Source organism: Knufia obscura, assembly GCF_036327395.1.
Source record: "Knufia obscura strain CCFEE 5817 isolate CBS 148926 chromosome Unknown scaffold_4, whole genome shotgun sequence".
Taxonomy (NCBI): Eukaryota; Fungi; Ascomycota; class Eurotiomycetes; order Chaetothyriales; family Trichomeriaceae; genus Knufia; species Knufia obscura.
In genome coordinates, this window is record NW_027042690.1 from 678512 (window position 1) to 691145 (window position 12634).

Below are 12634 nucleotides of genomic sequence, written 5' to 3' on the forward strand. Positions count from 1 at the left end.
TCGTGCCTGCCTTGCAATGAATACCGGGACGCTCTTTCCTTCGACCGACTCAGTAACATGGCAGGTGTGATCAGTGTGCGTCGTACCTGCCTCTTACCATCCCTCACCAGGGAAGTCACGACTGATGTACCGTGCCTTCCCTTTGAATGCTCTGATCGGGTCGCGCCTGCCCTGAACCGAACCGTGGGTCATTCCTTCCTTTCGCGCAAAGTACAAAGGCAGGTGGGACCAGTGCATCGTACCTGCCCAGGCTGCTTCCAATCTGGTCGCGCCTTCCTCGTTCTCGATCGTACTTTCCCCAGACTCGTTTGCGCCTGCCTGTCGTCAATTGTAGACAAGGCACCTGCGACCGGTGCCTCGCAACTTCCTCTCCCATGAGTCTGGTTCGGTTGTGCCTGCCTCCCTTCCTATCAACAACTCACAAGGCAGTCACGACTGGTGCGTCGTGCCTTCCTCCTTCAGCCATCCCGTTCCATCGTACCTGCCCTATCCTATCGTCAGTCGCTCTTTCCTTTCGCGCCAAGTAACAAGGCAGGCGCGCTGGACAATTCGTGCCTGCTGAGCTTCACGGTCGTGCTTTCCTTGCATCTCATACGGGCCTTAGGAGCCTGCCTTGCATCGACTGAATTCAAGGCAGTTACAGGGGTGTGTCGTACCTTACTCATTCACAGGTCCGTTCGATCGTGCCTGCCACGCGAATCGGCCTGTGGGTTGCTCCTTCTCACGCTCGTATGAGGCAGGCGAGGGCGCTTGTTAATCGCAACTGCCTTCACAGATAGGTGTGCTTTCCGCTTATAGTCTTATAGATCGTGCCTTCCTTGCGGCTCATACGCCCCTGCCTCGCATCGACTGAACCTAAGGCAGTCGCAAAGGGTATATCGTACCTTCCTCGTTCACAGGTCCGTTCGGTAGTGCCTGCAGTATACGGAAGGGTGCAACGCACCTTCCTGCACGCGCTCCAGTGAACGGCAGGTGCCACCCGAAGATGGGTCGAACCTGCCTTCAATTTAAGGATCACGGTCGTGGCTTCCTCCTTCTGGGTCGTGCCTTCCTTACTCTAATCATTCCTTCCTTGCATCCCTATGAGCGTACGACAGGCAGGCACGATCCACGAGTCCAGATGTGCTTTCCTTCCTTCTGACTGCACATTCCCGATTCATTGACCTTCCGCGTGCATGCGGGCTGTGGAGCCTGAAAGTGAAGGTTGATAGAGAGGAAGGATAAGATGTATTGGGCAGGGTTGGCTTGTAGGTCTTGTACAGCCTTCTCAGAACGCAGAGTGATCACTCGTTGCATGGGCAGAGTCAACCACTGTAAATTTATTCTTCGCTCTCAGCTCCTCGTTATCCTCAATCGAGCCGCTAGCTCTTGTCAATTTTGCTCTCGCTAGTCCTCAGGTGCACCCCAAGCTAGTTTCGCACACCGGAAACCTGCCTGCATCTCATCCAGTCCAGAAAACGAACGGGCCTCGTTCGAGACCTTTGCACGCATTGACGGCTCGGCTCTCCTCTCCATTGAGCATAGTCACGAATTCGTACTCGACTTCCTTCTCCGGTTCCAACTGCTCCTCATCGTGATCATCATCCTCGTAATCTGCGTCCTGCTCATCGTAGTTATCCTCTTCAGAGTCCGAGCTCGTAACCTTCCTCTTATTCTTCTTCCTCGTACTCCTCCTCTTGCTTTTGTTCTTGCCCTGCTTCTTTGCCTTCCGCTTCCCTTTGCCCTTCTTCCCACTACTGTCGTCCTCATAGCTGCCATGCTCGCTAGTGTCTTCCTGCGCAACAGCTCGAACTTCGACGCCCACCGTGTCAGGGCCTACCTCCTTACCAGCGCCCATTCCTTCGATCCCTTGGACACGCCACCACCGGCCTAGCATGATCTTGCCGCCAGGTATTATCACGCCTTCATATGCGTATGCATAGTCAATTGTACCATCGTCCCACGTTGTGTACGCGGCTGAGCTGTGGGATTCTTCGAGCGTGCGGATGTGTTCTGGTGACCACAGCTGTGGAAGAGGCTTTGGTAATGGCTTCGGGTTTTGTCTGATCTGGTAGGGGTTGTCTGGCGGCGCGACATAGGCTTGGATGGCTTCAACACGTTTCTGGTAGATTTGGCTATAAGCTTTGATGCGACGGGTGATTTGAAGGCGAAGTTGGGCTTCAATTTGCTCTTCTGTTGGTGAGGTATCGGTATCGGCAGTGACGTTACTTAAGGCGGGAACTGGGCCAGGAGCTGCAGCCGTGGTTGATTGTTGCGCTGTGTTGTTGATGTTGCTAGTCGTGACAGCGCCCAGCGAGGCGAAGTCCTGATTCTGGTTCTCATTTGGTTGCACATGCGCCTGTGTACCACCAATAGTGTCTACATCGGTTGTGCCGGCGCCACCACCGTCACCGTCATCCTCATTCCAGATACTGGCAGTATTGAAGTCCATTTCCGTGCCTGAAGCGCCTCCATAATCCTCCATGGCGTGCTCCAGGACTGAGAGCAATTGGCGTGAGGTAGGCTTGTACATGATCATGATGATGTGCTTCCAGCCAGGTATGGCTTGCTCCTCCTCTCGTTTGTTTAACTCGGAGAATCGTTCTCGTCGTGGCTTCCGTCCTAGGACGGTGGCATCTGGTATGTCGTGAACGAACCCATGCAATCGAGATGCAAGAAACGGATGCCACTTTGGTAGCTTGGTGTCGTCGCCATCAGCGTCGTCTTCTGCTGACTTGGACTTGTCGTGATGCTTGAGCTCAAGAAATGGAGCTATACCTCGCAGGAATTTGACGTTGTACTCTTTATGATGTCGATCACCGGGCATGGAATCTGCAAAAGCAGGAATCGTGCTGAAAGCAGGTGGCCACCACGCTCCGTCCTTGTTACTCGTGCTAGCCTCCAAGTCCAAAACCATTGGATCGATATGTTTCCAGTCTTCTGCACAGCTCTGTCGTTCTTCCAGATCTTGCCTGCTCTTTGGCCATGGATGAAGACAGCTGTAGTGACCATACCATTTTGCGCTGACTAGAAGCTGCTCTTGCAAAGCACAATCCCACTTCCGCGGCGTCTTCCCCAAAGCAACAAGGCTTCGAGCCATCGATGCATATGTGTTTTCACCGATCCCTTGCACGTCGTCCGCAAAATGCCTCTGCCAGAAATTGCGAATGTGTAGCAAAGTGTGCATGTCGAGCTTGAACCGTGGCTTCACTGGTTCAGGTGTTGGTGACCTCAGGTTGGGAAATCTTTTACTCTTGAATGGTTTCTGCACATTCTCTGCATCATCTGGCAATCTTTCGAGAAGCATAACCAGTGGCTTATTGTAATTATAGACCCGTGCCAGATCGTAGTTATCTCGGGAGGAGGGAAGATTGATCAGAACAGGAGATCTCTGAGACAGAACAAGATGGGACAGTGTGACTTGTAGAGTGTCAAAGAGCATATGAGGCCGACCGAACTTTGTCTTCTCGTTATCGTACAAGGCGGAGCCCATGAATTTCAGAATCCAGGGCGATGTAGAAGGCGAGGACATGGCTGCAAGGTTCTTCGAGAATGTCGGAGGAGGGAGATAGGGTTTGTGCCTGTTGTATGTCTCTGGACCACATTAGCCAGAGTTTCGAATGCTTGTAAAAGTCTATGCTCACCAAGTACCATATCTTTAATTACCAGCAGCTGATGCTCCGCTCTGTCACTCTGGCCGAGAGCAAAGGCGCGACCATCAAGCTTCCGTAAAACGAATCGTCTGACCTTGTATGCAATGGCAAACTCGTGCACTTTATGAAGGATAGGGTAGTCGTATCGTGCGAGAAAACGTTTTCTCCAGATACCGGCGTTATCAGGGTTGAGCTGAGTGGCAAAGGTTGGACTTGTCAAAGCGAGTCGCCCGAGATCCAGGTCAGAGCTCGCTTGCGTTGCGATAGATTGAACCAGCTGAGTCTGTGTTAGTGGCATACTTCGTTGGTTACACCCCAGCTTACTTCTGTAGGAAGAGCCTCGAATGGCGAGAATGGTTCAGGCTCTAGTTCTCCCTCGTCAGAGATCAAATCCTCGTAGTCGGGTGAGACTGGCGTGGAGGTTCGGATGCGTGGAGGAGCTACGACAATTGTGTTTGGGCTGACAAACCGATGTCGATTGCTGCTAAATGACTGCGGTGAGGCACTTGAAGTGGCGGCGTAACCATCGTCATCGTGATCAAGAGGCAGATCGAAATCCAGTTCCTGGTCAAAGTCCCTATCAGGAGAGTCGACTTCCATCTCAATAAAGGCAGAAGAGCCGTCAGTGATATCAGACATCAGGTCAGGGCCATGCTCTTCCTTCTCAGGGTCCACAGCATCTGGCAGATCTAGCGCCATTTGGTCAACGAAACTTCGTGAAGTCGAGAAGGGCAAAAGCAGAAGATCTGTTCGTGAAGAAGGAAGATTGGGAACATGATCGAAAAGGATGAAGAAGCACATCGGTGAGTACCAGCGGCTTTATGCGTGATGCGGCTTGGTATTGTGTCTGTTCAGACCAGACTCAGGTAACGTCGATGTGAAGTCGACACGAGGGCAATCTTCATCGGCACCACTCGACCTCTCTCGACCACCTCCCTTCGATGCGCAGGTGCGTTTAGTGAGCTGCGACCACTCCTGCATCGTTAGCCTGAGCCGTGATTTTCTTTTTGTAAGCATTGACATCGCCGTTGAACTTCGTTACGGTGCCATTATCGCAAACCCATAAGCTTGTGCAAACATTCTGCAACATCGTCACGTCGTGGCTAACCATCAGCACACCGCCTTCGAAGTTGTTCAACGCTATGGAGAGCGCATCCATAGCCTCGATATCAAGATGATTGGAAGGTTCGTCAAGAACGAGAATATGTGGATTCGTGAGGGATAAGCATGCAAAAGCAACTCTCGACTTCTGACCTCCAGACAGGAATTCGAGCTTCTGGAGACCAGTCATCCCTGTGATGCCGAATGCACCCAAGTGTCGTCTGTACTCTTCATCAGTCCTACCTGGGTAGGTCTTCTGCATGAAGCCGACAGCCGACGTGTTCATGTCCAAGGCGTCGACATGATGCTGAGCAAAGAAGCCAATCCTGAGTCGTGCATGCTGCGTTACCAAACCCGATGTAGGCTGCAGCTGAGCAATGAGCAATTTCAAGATTGTGGTTTTGCCAGCACCGTTCGGTCCGACGATACCAATTCTAGAATCCAGCTGTACGTCCAGGTCAACATTCTTGAGCAATGGCTTTTCTTTCGTGTAGCCAAATCCGACGCCACTCATTTGAATGATAGGAGGAGACAACTTCTCGACATCTGGGAATTTGAAGTGAACCGAGTACTCCGCCTCAGGTGGGGTAAGAATCGGCAACTTTTCGAGCTTCTTGATACGTGATTGAGCTTCTGCAGCTTTGCCAGCATTGTATCTAAACTTGTCGATGAAAGCTTGCAAATGTGCTCGTTCGGCCATCTGCTTCTCGTACTCTCTCGCAGCAGTCTTTCGTCTTTCTTCCTTGGTGGCATAGAAGCTGTCGAAATTGGCGCCCTTGTAGTAGTCGAGTCTTTCGGAATGTTGATGGATAATATCTGTTGCAACCTCGTTGAGGAAAGCTCGGTCGTGGGATACCACAAGCACGGTACTTGGGTACGTCTGCAGGTAGTTGGCCAAGAACGTGATGGAAGGCACATCCAACATGTTGGACGGTTCGTCAAGCAAGAGCAAATCGGGCTCACAGAACAGTGCTCTTGCCAATGCTAATCTCATTCGCCAACCACCGGAAAATGTTTTGGTTGCAAATTGTTGTCTTTCGGGTGAGAAGCCAAGACCTGCTAGAATACTCGCTGCTCGTGGTTCAGCCTTGTCAGATTCCATTTCGCTCAGCTTGGCTTGAATGTCACCAAGAGTGATGTCCAAGCCATCTTTCTCCTGATCTAGAGCGGTTGCATCTCTCGAGGTATCAGCCATTTGAGATCGCTGTGCTTCTAGGTCTGCTAGCTGTTTAGTAATTTTCTCTTGTTCTTGCAACAAATGTTTCCGCCAAACATCTGCGTCGAGCACTGCCTGCAACGCTGGAGTGTCGTCACCAGAAATCTCTTGCTCCACGTGCAGAATCGAGATATGCGTTGGAATGGCAACTTCTCTGCGACTAAGAGCTCTGAGAAGTGTAGACTTGCCAATACCGTTCTGGCCGACGAGACCGTATCGCCGGCTGTACGCCAAGGTCAGATTGGTGTCAGTAAGAATGCGCTTCCCGCTGATTGAAATATCAATGCCGTCGACCTTGATATCCTTGCTCTTGGTCTGAGCATCTGCGCCGAGCTGTAGAGGGTTGACTTGCATGAAAAACTCTTCGTATGACTGTGCATCGGTCGGTTGCTCAAGCAGTCTCGATGCTTCGTACTCGACATTTTTCATGACTTTCTTGTCCTGCTTGGCGCGAATCTTGCGCTCGGCCTTCTCGAGTTTCTTCCTGTCAACCTTTGATTCCACCTTTCGCGCTGCGGTGGCTTCAAGGTCAACACCAGCATTGGACAGGCCTAGAGTTGACGAGATATTCCTCTGCGAGCTCACCTGGATAGTCTGATCGAGCTTCTTAGCGGCAAAGGGCATTTGCCGCCTTTCGCCATCAATATCGTTTGTAGCGTTCAGTCGTGTGATGAATTTTTCTACCAAATTCCGTACTGCGGTCACGTTTTGGTCGGAGAAGTCGCCAGACGCGGATACAAGCATTTCAGTCACCGCCTCGAGGGCGTCTTCCATGGGCGATTGTTGCTCATCTTCCACAAAATATTGCTTTGCGGCATGATTGAGATATCCGACAGAATATTCCGATATCACAGAATCCACGTTTGGAATTTGCTGTTGGATTTCGGTCTCCATTTCGATGCACCTCAAATGGACTTGGGTTGCAAAGTACGTAGAGATAGACGGCTGAAGACAACAGAACAATTCAACACAATAACGATGATCAAGAGGCAAGGTCATGCCGACGAGGCAAGAACTGGACTGGTCACGTGGACGTCCAGAGCCAGATTGAAACTAGCTCTGAACCGGGCTAAGCAATCTCTCGCGCCAAGCCTTGGCTACCTACGAATGCCAGGCGCGATCGACCGCTTCCATGACGCGGTTTCACTCTTGCTTGGTCTTGGGACTGGTCAGAGCATCGACGTTCCTGCAGCATGCGCATGGCAGTCGTGGCTGGTGAAGGGATCTCTTCACGTCTGAGGTGTTTGGCACTTCTTCCGAGTACAATGAAACTGTTCCTCCGCAAATCCTAAGCTTCTCCTTTTCACTCACGTTGTTCGTACAGGCACCGCCAACATGAAGCACCTCACCGCCACCTCCATCCTTTCCATACTAGCTCTCACTAATGCTCAAAGCGCTTGCCCCTCGCCGTCTGGCAATATCAGACCGTCTGTCGCGTCAGGATATTCTCTCCAGGTTGTTGCGACCGGCCTTGCCAAACCTCGAGGTCTCGCCTTTGATAGCGAAGGACATCTCCTCGTCGTTGAACAGAACAGCGGCACTATCTCCTCCCATGTAATTAATGAAGCGAATGGCTGCGTTACAGCTGGCGAATCTACAGTCGTTGTGCAGGAAGGTCTTGACCTGAATCACGGCATCTGGATCAATGGAACAACCCTCTACGCTTCGAACGTCAACAGCGTTCACTCGTGGACCTACGACCCGGCTGCAAGAACGGTGGACAATCAGGAAGAGTTGATCAATAACATGAACAACAGTGGCCATCAAACACGGACGTTGCTGCTTTCCCAGCAAGTGCCAGGCATGATGGTGGTTAGCCGAGGAAGTGCAAGCAATCTTGATCCTATGTCTGCTACTATCGAGGGTGGTCCTGCTCAGGTGAAGGCTTTCAATCTCAATAATCGGACGGACGTGTATGACTGGAACAACGATGGCCTACTTCTAGGGTGGGGTGTCAGAAACGAGGTCGGTCTGGTCGAGCATCCAGTCACTGGTGGCATCTATGGCATCGAAAATTCAGCTGACGAGATCCACCGTGATGGTGTCGACGTTTCTAACGATAATCCTGGCGAAGAACTCAACTTCTTTGGATACTTGAACGGCACTGCATACGAGAACCAGGGCGCATACTTTGGCTACCCATACTGTCTTGCGGCCTGGAACGTTACTGAACTGCCGAATAGTCAGGATCTTGCAACTGGCGAGCAGTTTGCTTTTGATCAAGTGTCCTCGCTGAACAACGAGAACCGCACAGACGAATTTTGCGCAGATACGGCGGCACCACGTCTTGTATTCCAAGCACATATGGCACCGCTAGACATCAAATTCAACAACTCTGGTAACGAAGCCTGGATTCCCTTTCACGGGTCATGGAACAGGGATCAGGGAGTCGGCTACAAGTTGTCTCTTGTACAGTTTGAGAACGGCATTCCTGTTGACGCTTCCGACTCGCTAAGAGCAGCCACCGATATTGTTGCCAATGAGGACAACTCCGTGTGTCCAGATGATTGCCTACGACCAGTGGCTATGGCATTTGACAGTCAAGGACGCATTTTCATGTCTTCGGACTCCTCAGGAGAAATTTATCTCATCACACGAGACACCGCCTCGACTGGCACAGGCACTTCGGCCTCGGCATCGCCAATAGCCTCAGCATCGTCCACATCAGCAGGAGTCTTCTATGGCCCACCGTCGGCATGGTCTGGTGTCATTTTGGCTTTTGTTTTGTTTTTGTTGTTCTAACTCTGCTTTAGGAATTGATGCCCGAAGACAAGCATGAGCAAATTCGATGTATGAAATGGAGCGGTCAGAGCAGATATTGATAGTAGGTTGTTGCAGGTACGAACACAAGAGCGTGACTATAGGAGAAGAGTTCGCCTTCGACTACTACAAGAATTCAATTGAGCCACTCACTTTCCACCTCTGCATCCCTCCAAGCAAGGGTGGATCCACTTTTCTTGGCTTGTTTGTCTGGCCCATTGGCGCGTTGCCCTGACTCGAGCTGAGTAGCAGATCCTCGCCTCGATGTGATTGAACACCAAGGTACCTTGCTGCACTTGTTTGCCATGTCTCAAACTCCCTTCACAAGGGCTCCCTTCTGCCGACTTGCAGACACTTTCTCGATGGAATATATGGACTTAATATCATCCAAGTGATGCTCCTCTCTATCAGACATCTAACAAACAGTATATCCAAAATCCGGTCTCGCCATCGTCCCAAACATACCATTCCTGATCCTTCCAAGAACAACCATGACTTCTACCGTCACAGTCCTCTACCCAGCCACTGCCGCTGACTCCTTCGACCTCGAGTACTATAAGAACACGCACATGCCTTTCATGGCCGAGGAGTTCAAATTGTATGGGTTGAAGGGCAAGTTATCACCATATTGCTAACCTGCGATCCTTGACTGACGCATCCAGGCTATACTGTAACGCGCTTCCTCGCCTCCCCGACTGCAGACAATCCACTTGCGCCACCATTGTACACCGTACAGTCAACGCTCGAATTTGATAGTATTGAACAGGTCAAGGCGGCGTTTGCTAATGCTGGCGAGAGGGTGAGTTTCAGGATCTACTATGTGGTATTCAATGCTGACACAGTAACCAGGTCAAAGCTGGTCTTGCTCGTGTGTGCCCAGTTGAGCCACAGATCATTGTTGGTGAAGTGATCGCAAGGCGGGTGCAGAAGGGAGTCGACTCGGCTGCGAGTGCGACTGTTGAGCAAGCTGGTGCGCCGGTTGCTGTTGCCGCTGCGTGAATGGCTTCGGATGTGGCTGTTATCGAATACAGGTTTGGTTCAGGATTTGCGGAAAGGGCGAAGGGATGTCCATGTCATGGCCGTCGATGTGAAAGAGGGAGGAGGCGAAGCGCATTGAGGAGCGTGGGGGCTAAGTGACCGGTCAGGGCGTGTACCAGAAGAACAAGTATGGCTGGACCAAGACATTATTTCGATGTCCACATTTCAGGTAGTTGGACACAGCACAGCGGCTTGAAGCTGTTGGAAGCATTCACTTCATTGATTCCCTCGCAGTGTGGTTTTCACTTTTCCCGACACCACTTCGCCTATCTGGGTCCCGAGACTGACTGCAACTTGGTGCAGCATATCTCAAAGCACAGGAATTTTCTATGTCACAGATTCCGCAGTGCCCATCTTCCCAAGTCTAATCTTATCTACCAGGTAACGGCTTGACCCCATCAGCATCCGCCTCGCAGCTCACAACCCCACAACTCTCAACCTGCATCCCGAACCATCCACTCGCGTTCTCAATTTTCGGCAACGCATCACTCCCCAAGATCAACCTCTCAACCCCACTAACACCACCCATCTCCCCATTCACAATAGCCTCTCTCTGCCTCTTCAACGCCTCATCAGCCTTACTCCCCCCCGTCCTCATAACAGCACCAAACACCACCCCCGCACCTTTATCCGGATCTCCCCTCGCCGCGCCCGGCATATTCGCAAACGCCAAACACCCCTCAATCCTCTTCTTCACCGGATGACTCCCATCCTGGTACGGATCACCGTCCTCACCACCCCTCAAAAACTCCTCATCCACAGACCCCGACGTCGCACTATCACCCAGCGCGAAGCTCGTCCGGAAACTCCCCAGATTGACTACGACCGTCCTGATCCCGAACGGCGCGACCTCCTTGGCTAACACGCCGCTCATCCCCTCGAGTGCATGTTTACTGCTCTCGTATGCTACCTCCGCCGCGTCACATGTGAGTCCTTGGGTAGAGCTGATATTCACGATGACTTTGGCGAGGCCGTTAGCGGACGTACGCATGTGTGGTAAGCACGCCTGGATGAGCCATAGTGGAGAGTAGAAGTTCACGGTCATGCATCGTTCGATTGTGGATGTGGGCAGTGTTTCCAGGGGTCCGAAAGCGCAGATTGCGGCGTTGTTAATTAGGATGTCGATGGATACATCTGGGTGTTTGGTGAGGAATGTTGAGATGGCGGATGTTATGGTGGTTTCGGTTGGGGAGGAGAGGTCGATGGTGAGGTGGTGGAGGGTCAAATCGTTGGTGTTGGCGAGCTCGGTGAGGGAGTCGTGTGGTGCTGCGTGGCGGGAGATGGAGATGAGGTTGTGGTGGGAGTGCAGGACGTGTTGAGCTAAGGACAGGCCGAAGCCGGAGGAAGTGCCTGTTATTAGCCAGGTGGGTGCGGTGGGCATTGTGGCTGCTCTGCTCGGTAGCAGATAGCGTTATTGCTGTGTGTGCAAGGTATTTTGAGCCGCTTGGTGTGGGAGAACGAATGGTGAGTCTGACAGTCAGCTGTAGTCAATTTGCAGAGTGTGCGATTATGTCGGAAGAAGCAAAAGGAATTTGGGATTATCTACACTTCTCGTATCTGGCCGACTCGCTTCTCATGGTCAGTTCTCTTATTTAAGACTCCGAGGTGGGATAGTCCCATCGTGCCGAAGCCAAGCGTGAGCGTAAGGGCTGGGGGGATGGAGATAGCGTCGGCATGGGACTTAACTCCGTGGGGCCAGTCCGTGGTGGTGCGTAATCCGAGCTCAGGGATGAGGTTGTTGACTTGAACGCCAGATAAGATGCTCAACTGCGAAGGAAGCACCTGACACTCAGCGTGTTTCCATCTCAGACGTCTTCGCATGCGGCCAGCAGGCGTCATCGTACTTTGTGTTGCCTCGACCTAGATTCAATACTGTAGTGAGTTAGGCGAATTGCGATTGTGGGCTAATCCATTTCAATGAAGCAGCAACATTGGACATTAGGGGTGGAATGCGCAAACAAGGGCCGTTCTCCTGTGCTTCGCCCTTGGTTCATGGGAGAAGTATCTCTGCCATCACGTATTCGGTGACCTTCGGTTCCAGCATAGAAAGGTCGGATTACTTCCAGAGCTGCAGTTCTGTTGGTTCATACTGCCTTCGACGCCCCGAGTTTGAGGTCCTCAACAGCGACCTGATGACAGCAGCGTTATTTCGCCGTTCCCGCAAAGTGATGCATTTCAATAAATCAACAATGACCGGACAGCTTCTGAGCGGACGGAAGGCTCGGCTCATTAGCGAGCCGTCGTGATCGAGATCGAAGTTGCTGCCTCAGGCTGCAGAGGGAGAAACTCGAGCAAGAGTTACATCCAACGTCCCTACCAGAGAAGACAAGTCAAAAGAATAGGAAGTCGTTGGGTGCAAGTCGAGGAAACCAGTGTGCTGATGACATCGGCACGGCATCTCAATGGTTCTCTCGGTCTCCGCAATGCTGCCGCCTTCGCTTTGTCGTATATACCTCGGATCGACCTTGATACATACACGTGCTTGCCAGGTGTGTCTCTGGTGCTCACGTTTACTCAAGGAAATATCTGGAACAACAATCATCCTCTCTTTCCTCCAGTGACCCGAATCTCGGCTGTTGTGATTCGGACCTACCCCTCCTCGAGCTCCTCAATGGCGTGATATTGCGCAACTTCGAGTCTCGAAAAATAGGTACTTAAGTACGAACACTTGTTCTCCTTTCAGCATTCGATCCCAGGAGCATACACACAGTCAATGAACATCTGCAAACATCTCTTACCAAAGACCCACTGAGCCTCCCGTACATTTTATTTCATTCCAACTCAAACCAAAACCCAAAGCAACAAGTACCACAAGCATCTCTTCCAAAGCACCATTGAGCTCTGCTAGCTACAACCCAAAGCGACCCAAACCTATACACAACGAAAA

General features: G+C 51.6%; 5 protein-coding genes across 5 annotated transcripts; 2 read left to right on the plus strand and 3 right to left on the minus strand.

Moving 5' to 3' along the window:
* Window positions 1-1441: 1441 nt before the first annotated feature.
* Window positions 1442-4331, minus strand: PMZ80_004179 (uncharacterized protein; the record flags this gene model as incomplete). Its single annotated transcript, XM_064872605.1, has 3 exons — window positions 1442-3573; window positions 3624-3909; window positions 3957-4331. The coding sequence occupies 3 exons, from the start codon at window positions 4329-4331 to the stop codon at window positions 1442-1444; spliced, it is 2793 nt and encodes a 930-aa protein (XP_064731263.1).
* Window positions 4332-4587: 256 nt separating this feature from the next.
* Window positions 4588-6843, minus strand: GCN20 (ATP-binding cassette, regulator of translational elongation; the record flags this gene model as incomplete). Its single annotated transcript, XM_064872606.1, has 1 exon — window positions 4588-6843. The coding sequence occupies one exon, from the start codon at window positions 6841-6843 to the stop codon at window positions 4588-4590; it is 2256 nt and encodes a 751-aa protein (XP_064731264.1).
* Window positions 6844-7284: 441 nt separating this feature from the next.
* PMZ80_004181 (uncharacterized protein) lies at window positions 7285-8691 on the plus strand (the record flags this gene model as incomplete). Its single annotated transcript, XM_064872607.1, has 1 exon — window positions 7285-8691. One exon carries the CDS (start codon window positions 7285-7287, stop codon window positions 8689-8691), a length of 1407 nt encoding a protein of 468 aa, XP_064731265.1.
* A 509-nt stretch (window positions 8692-9200) lies between these two features.
* Window positions 9201-9708, plus strand: PMZ80_004182 (uncharacterized protein; the record flags this gene model as incomplete). The annotated part of the gene is made up of 3 exons (XM_064872608.1): window positions 9201-9321; window positions 9372-9508; window positions 9559-9708. The coding sequence occupies 3 exons, from the start codon at window positions 9201-9203 to the stop codon at window positions 9706-9708; spliced, it is 408 nt and encodes a 135-aa protein (XP_064731266.1).
* A 409-nt stretch (window positions 9709-10117) lies between these two features.
* PMZ80_004183 (uncharacterized protein) lies at window positions 10118-11128 on the minus strand (the record flags this gene model as incomplete). Its single annotated transcript, XM_064872609.1, has 1 exon — window positions 10118-11128. One exon carries the CDS (start codon window positions 11126-11128, stop codon window positions 10118-10120), a length of 1011 nt encoding a protein of 336 aa, XP_064731267.1.
* Between the last annotated feature and the right edge of the window lie 1506 nt (window positions 11129-12634).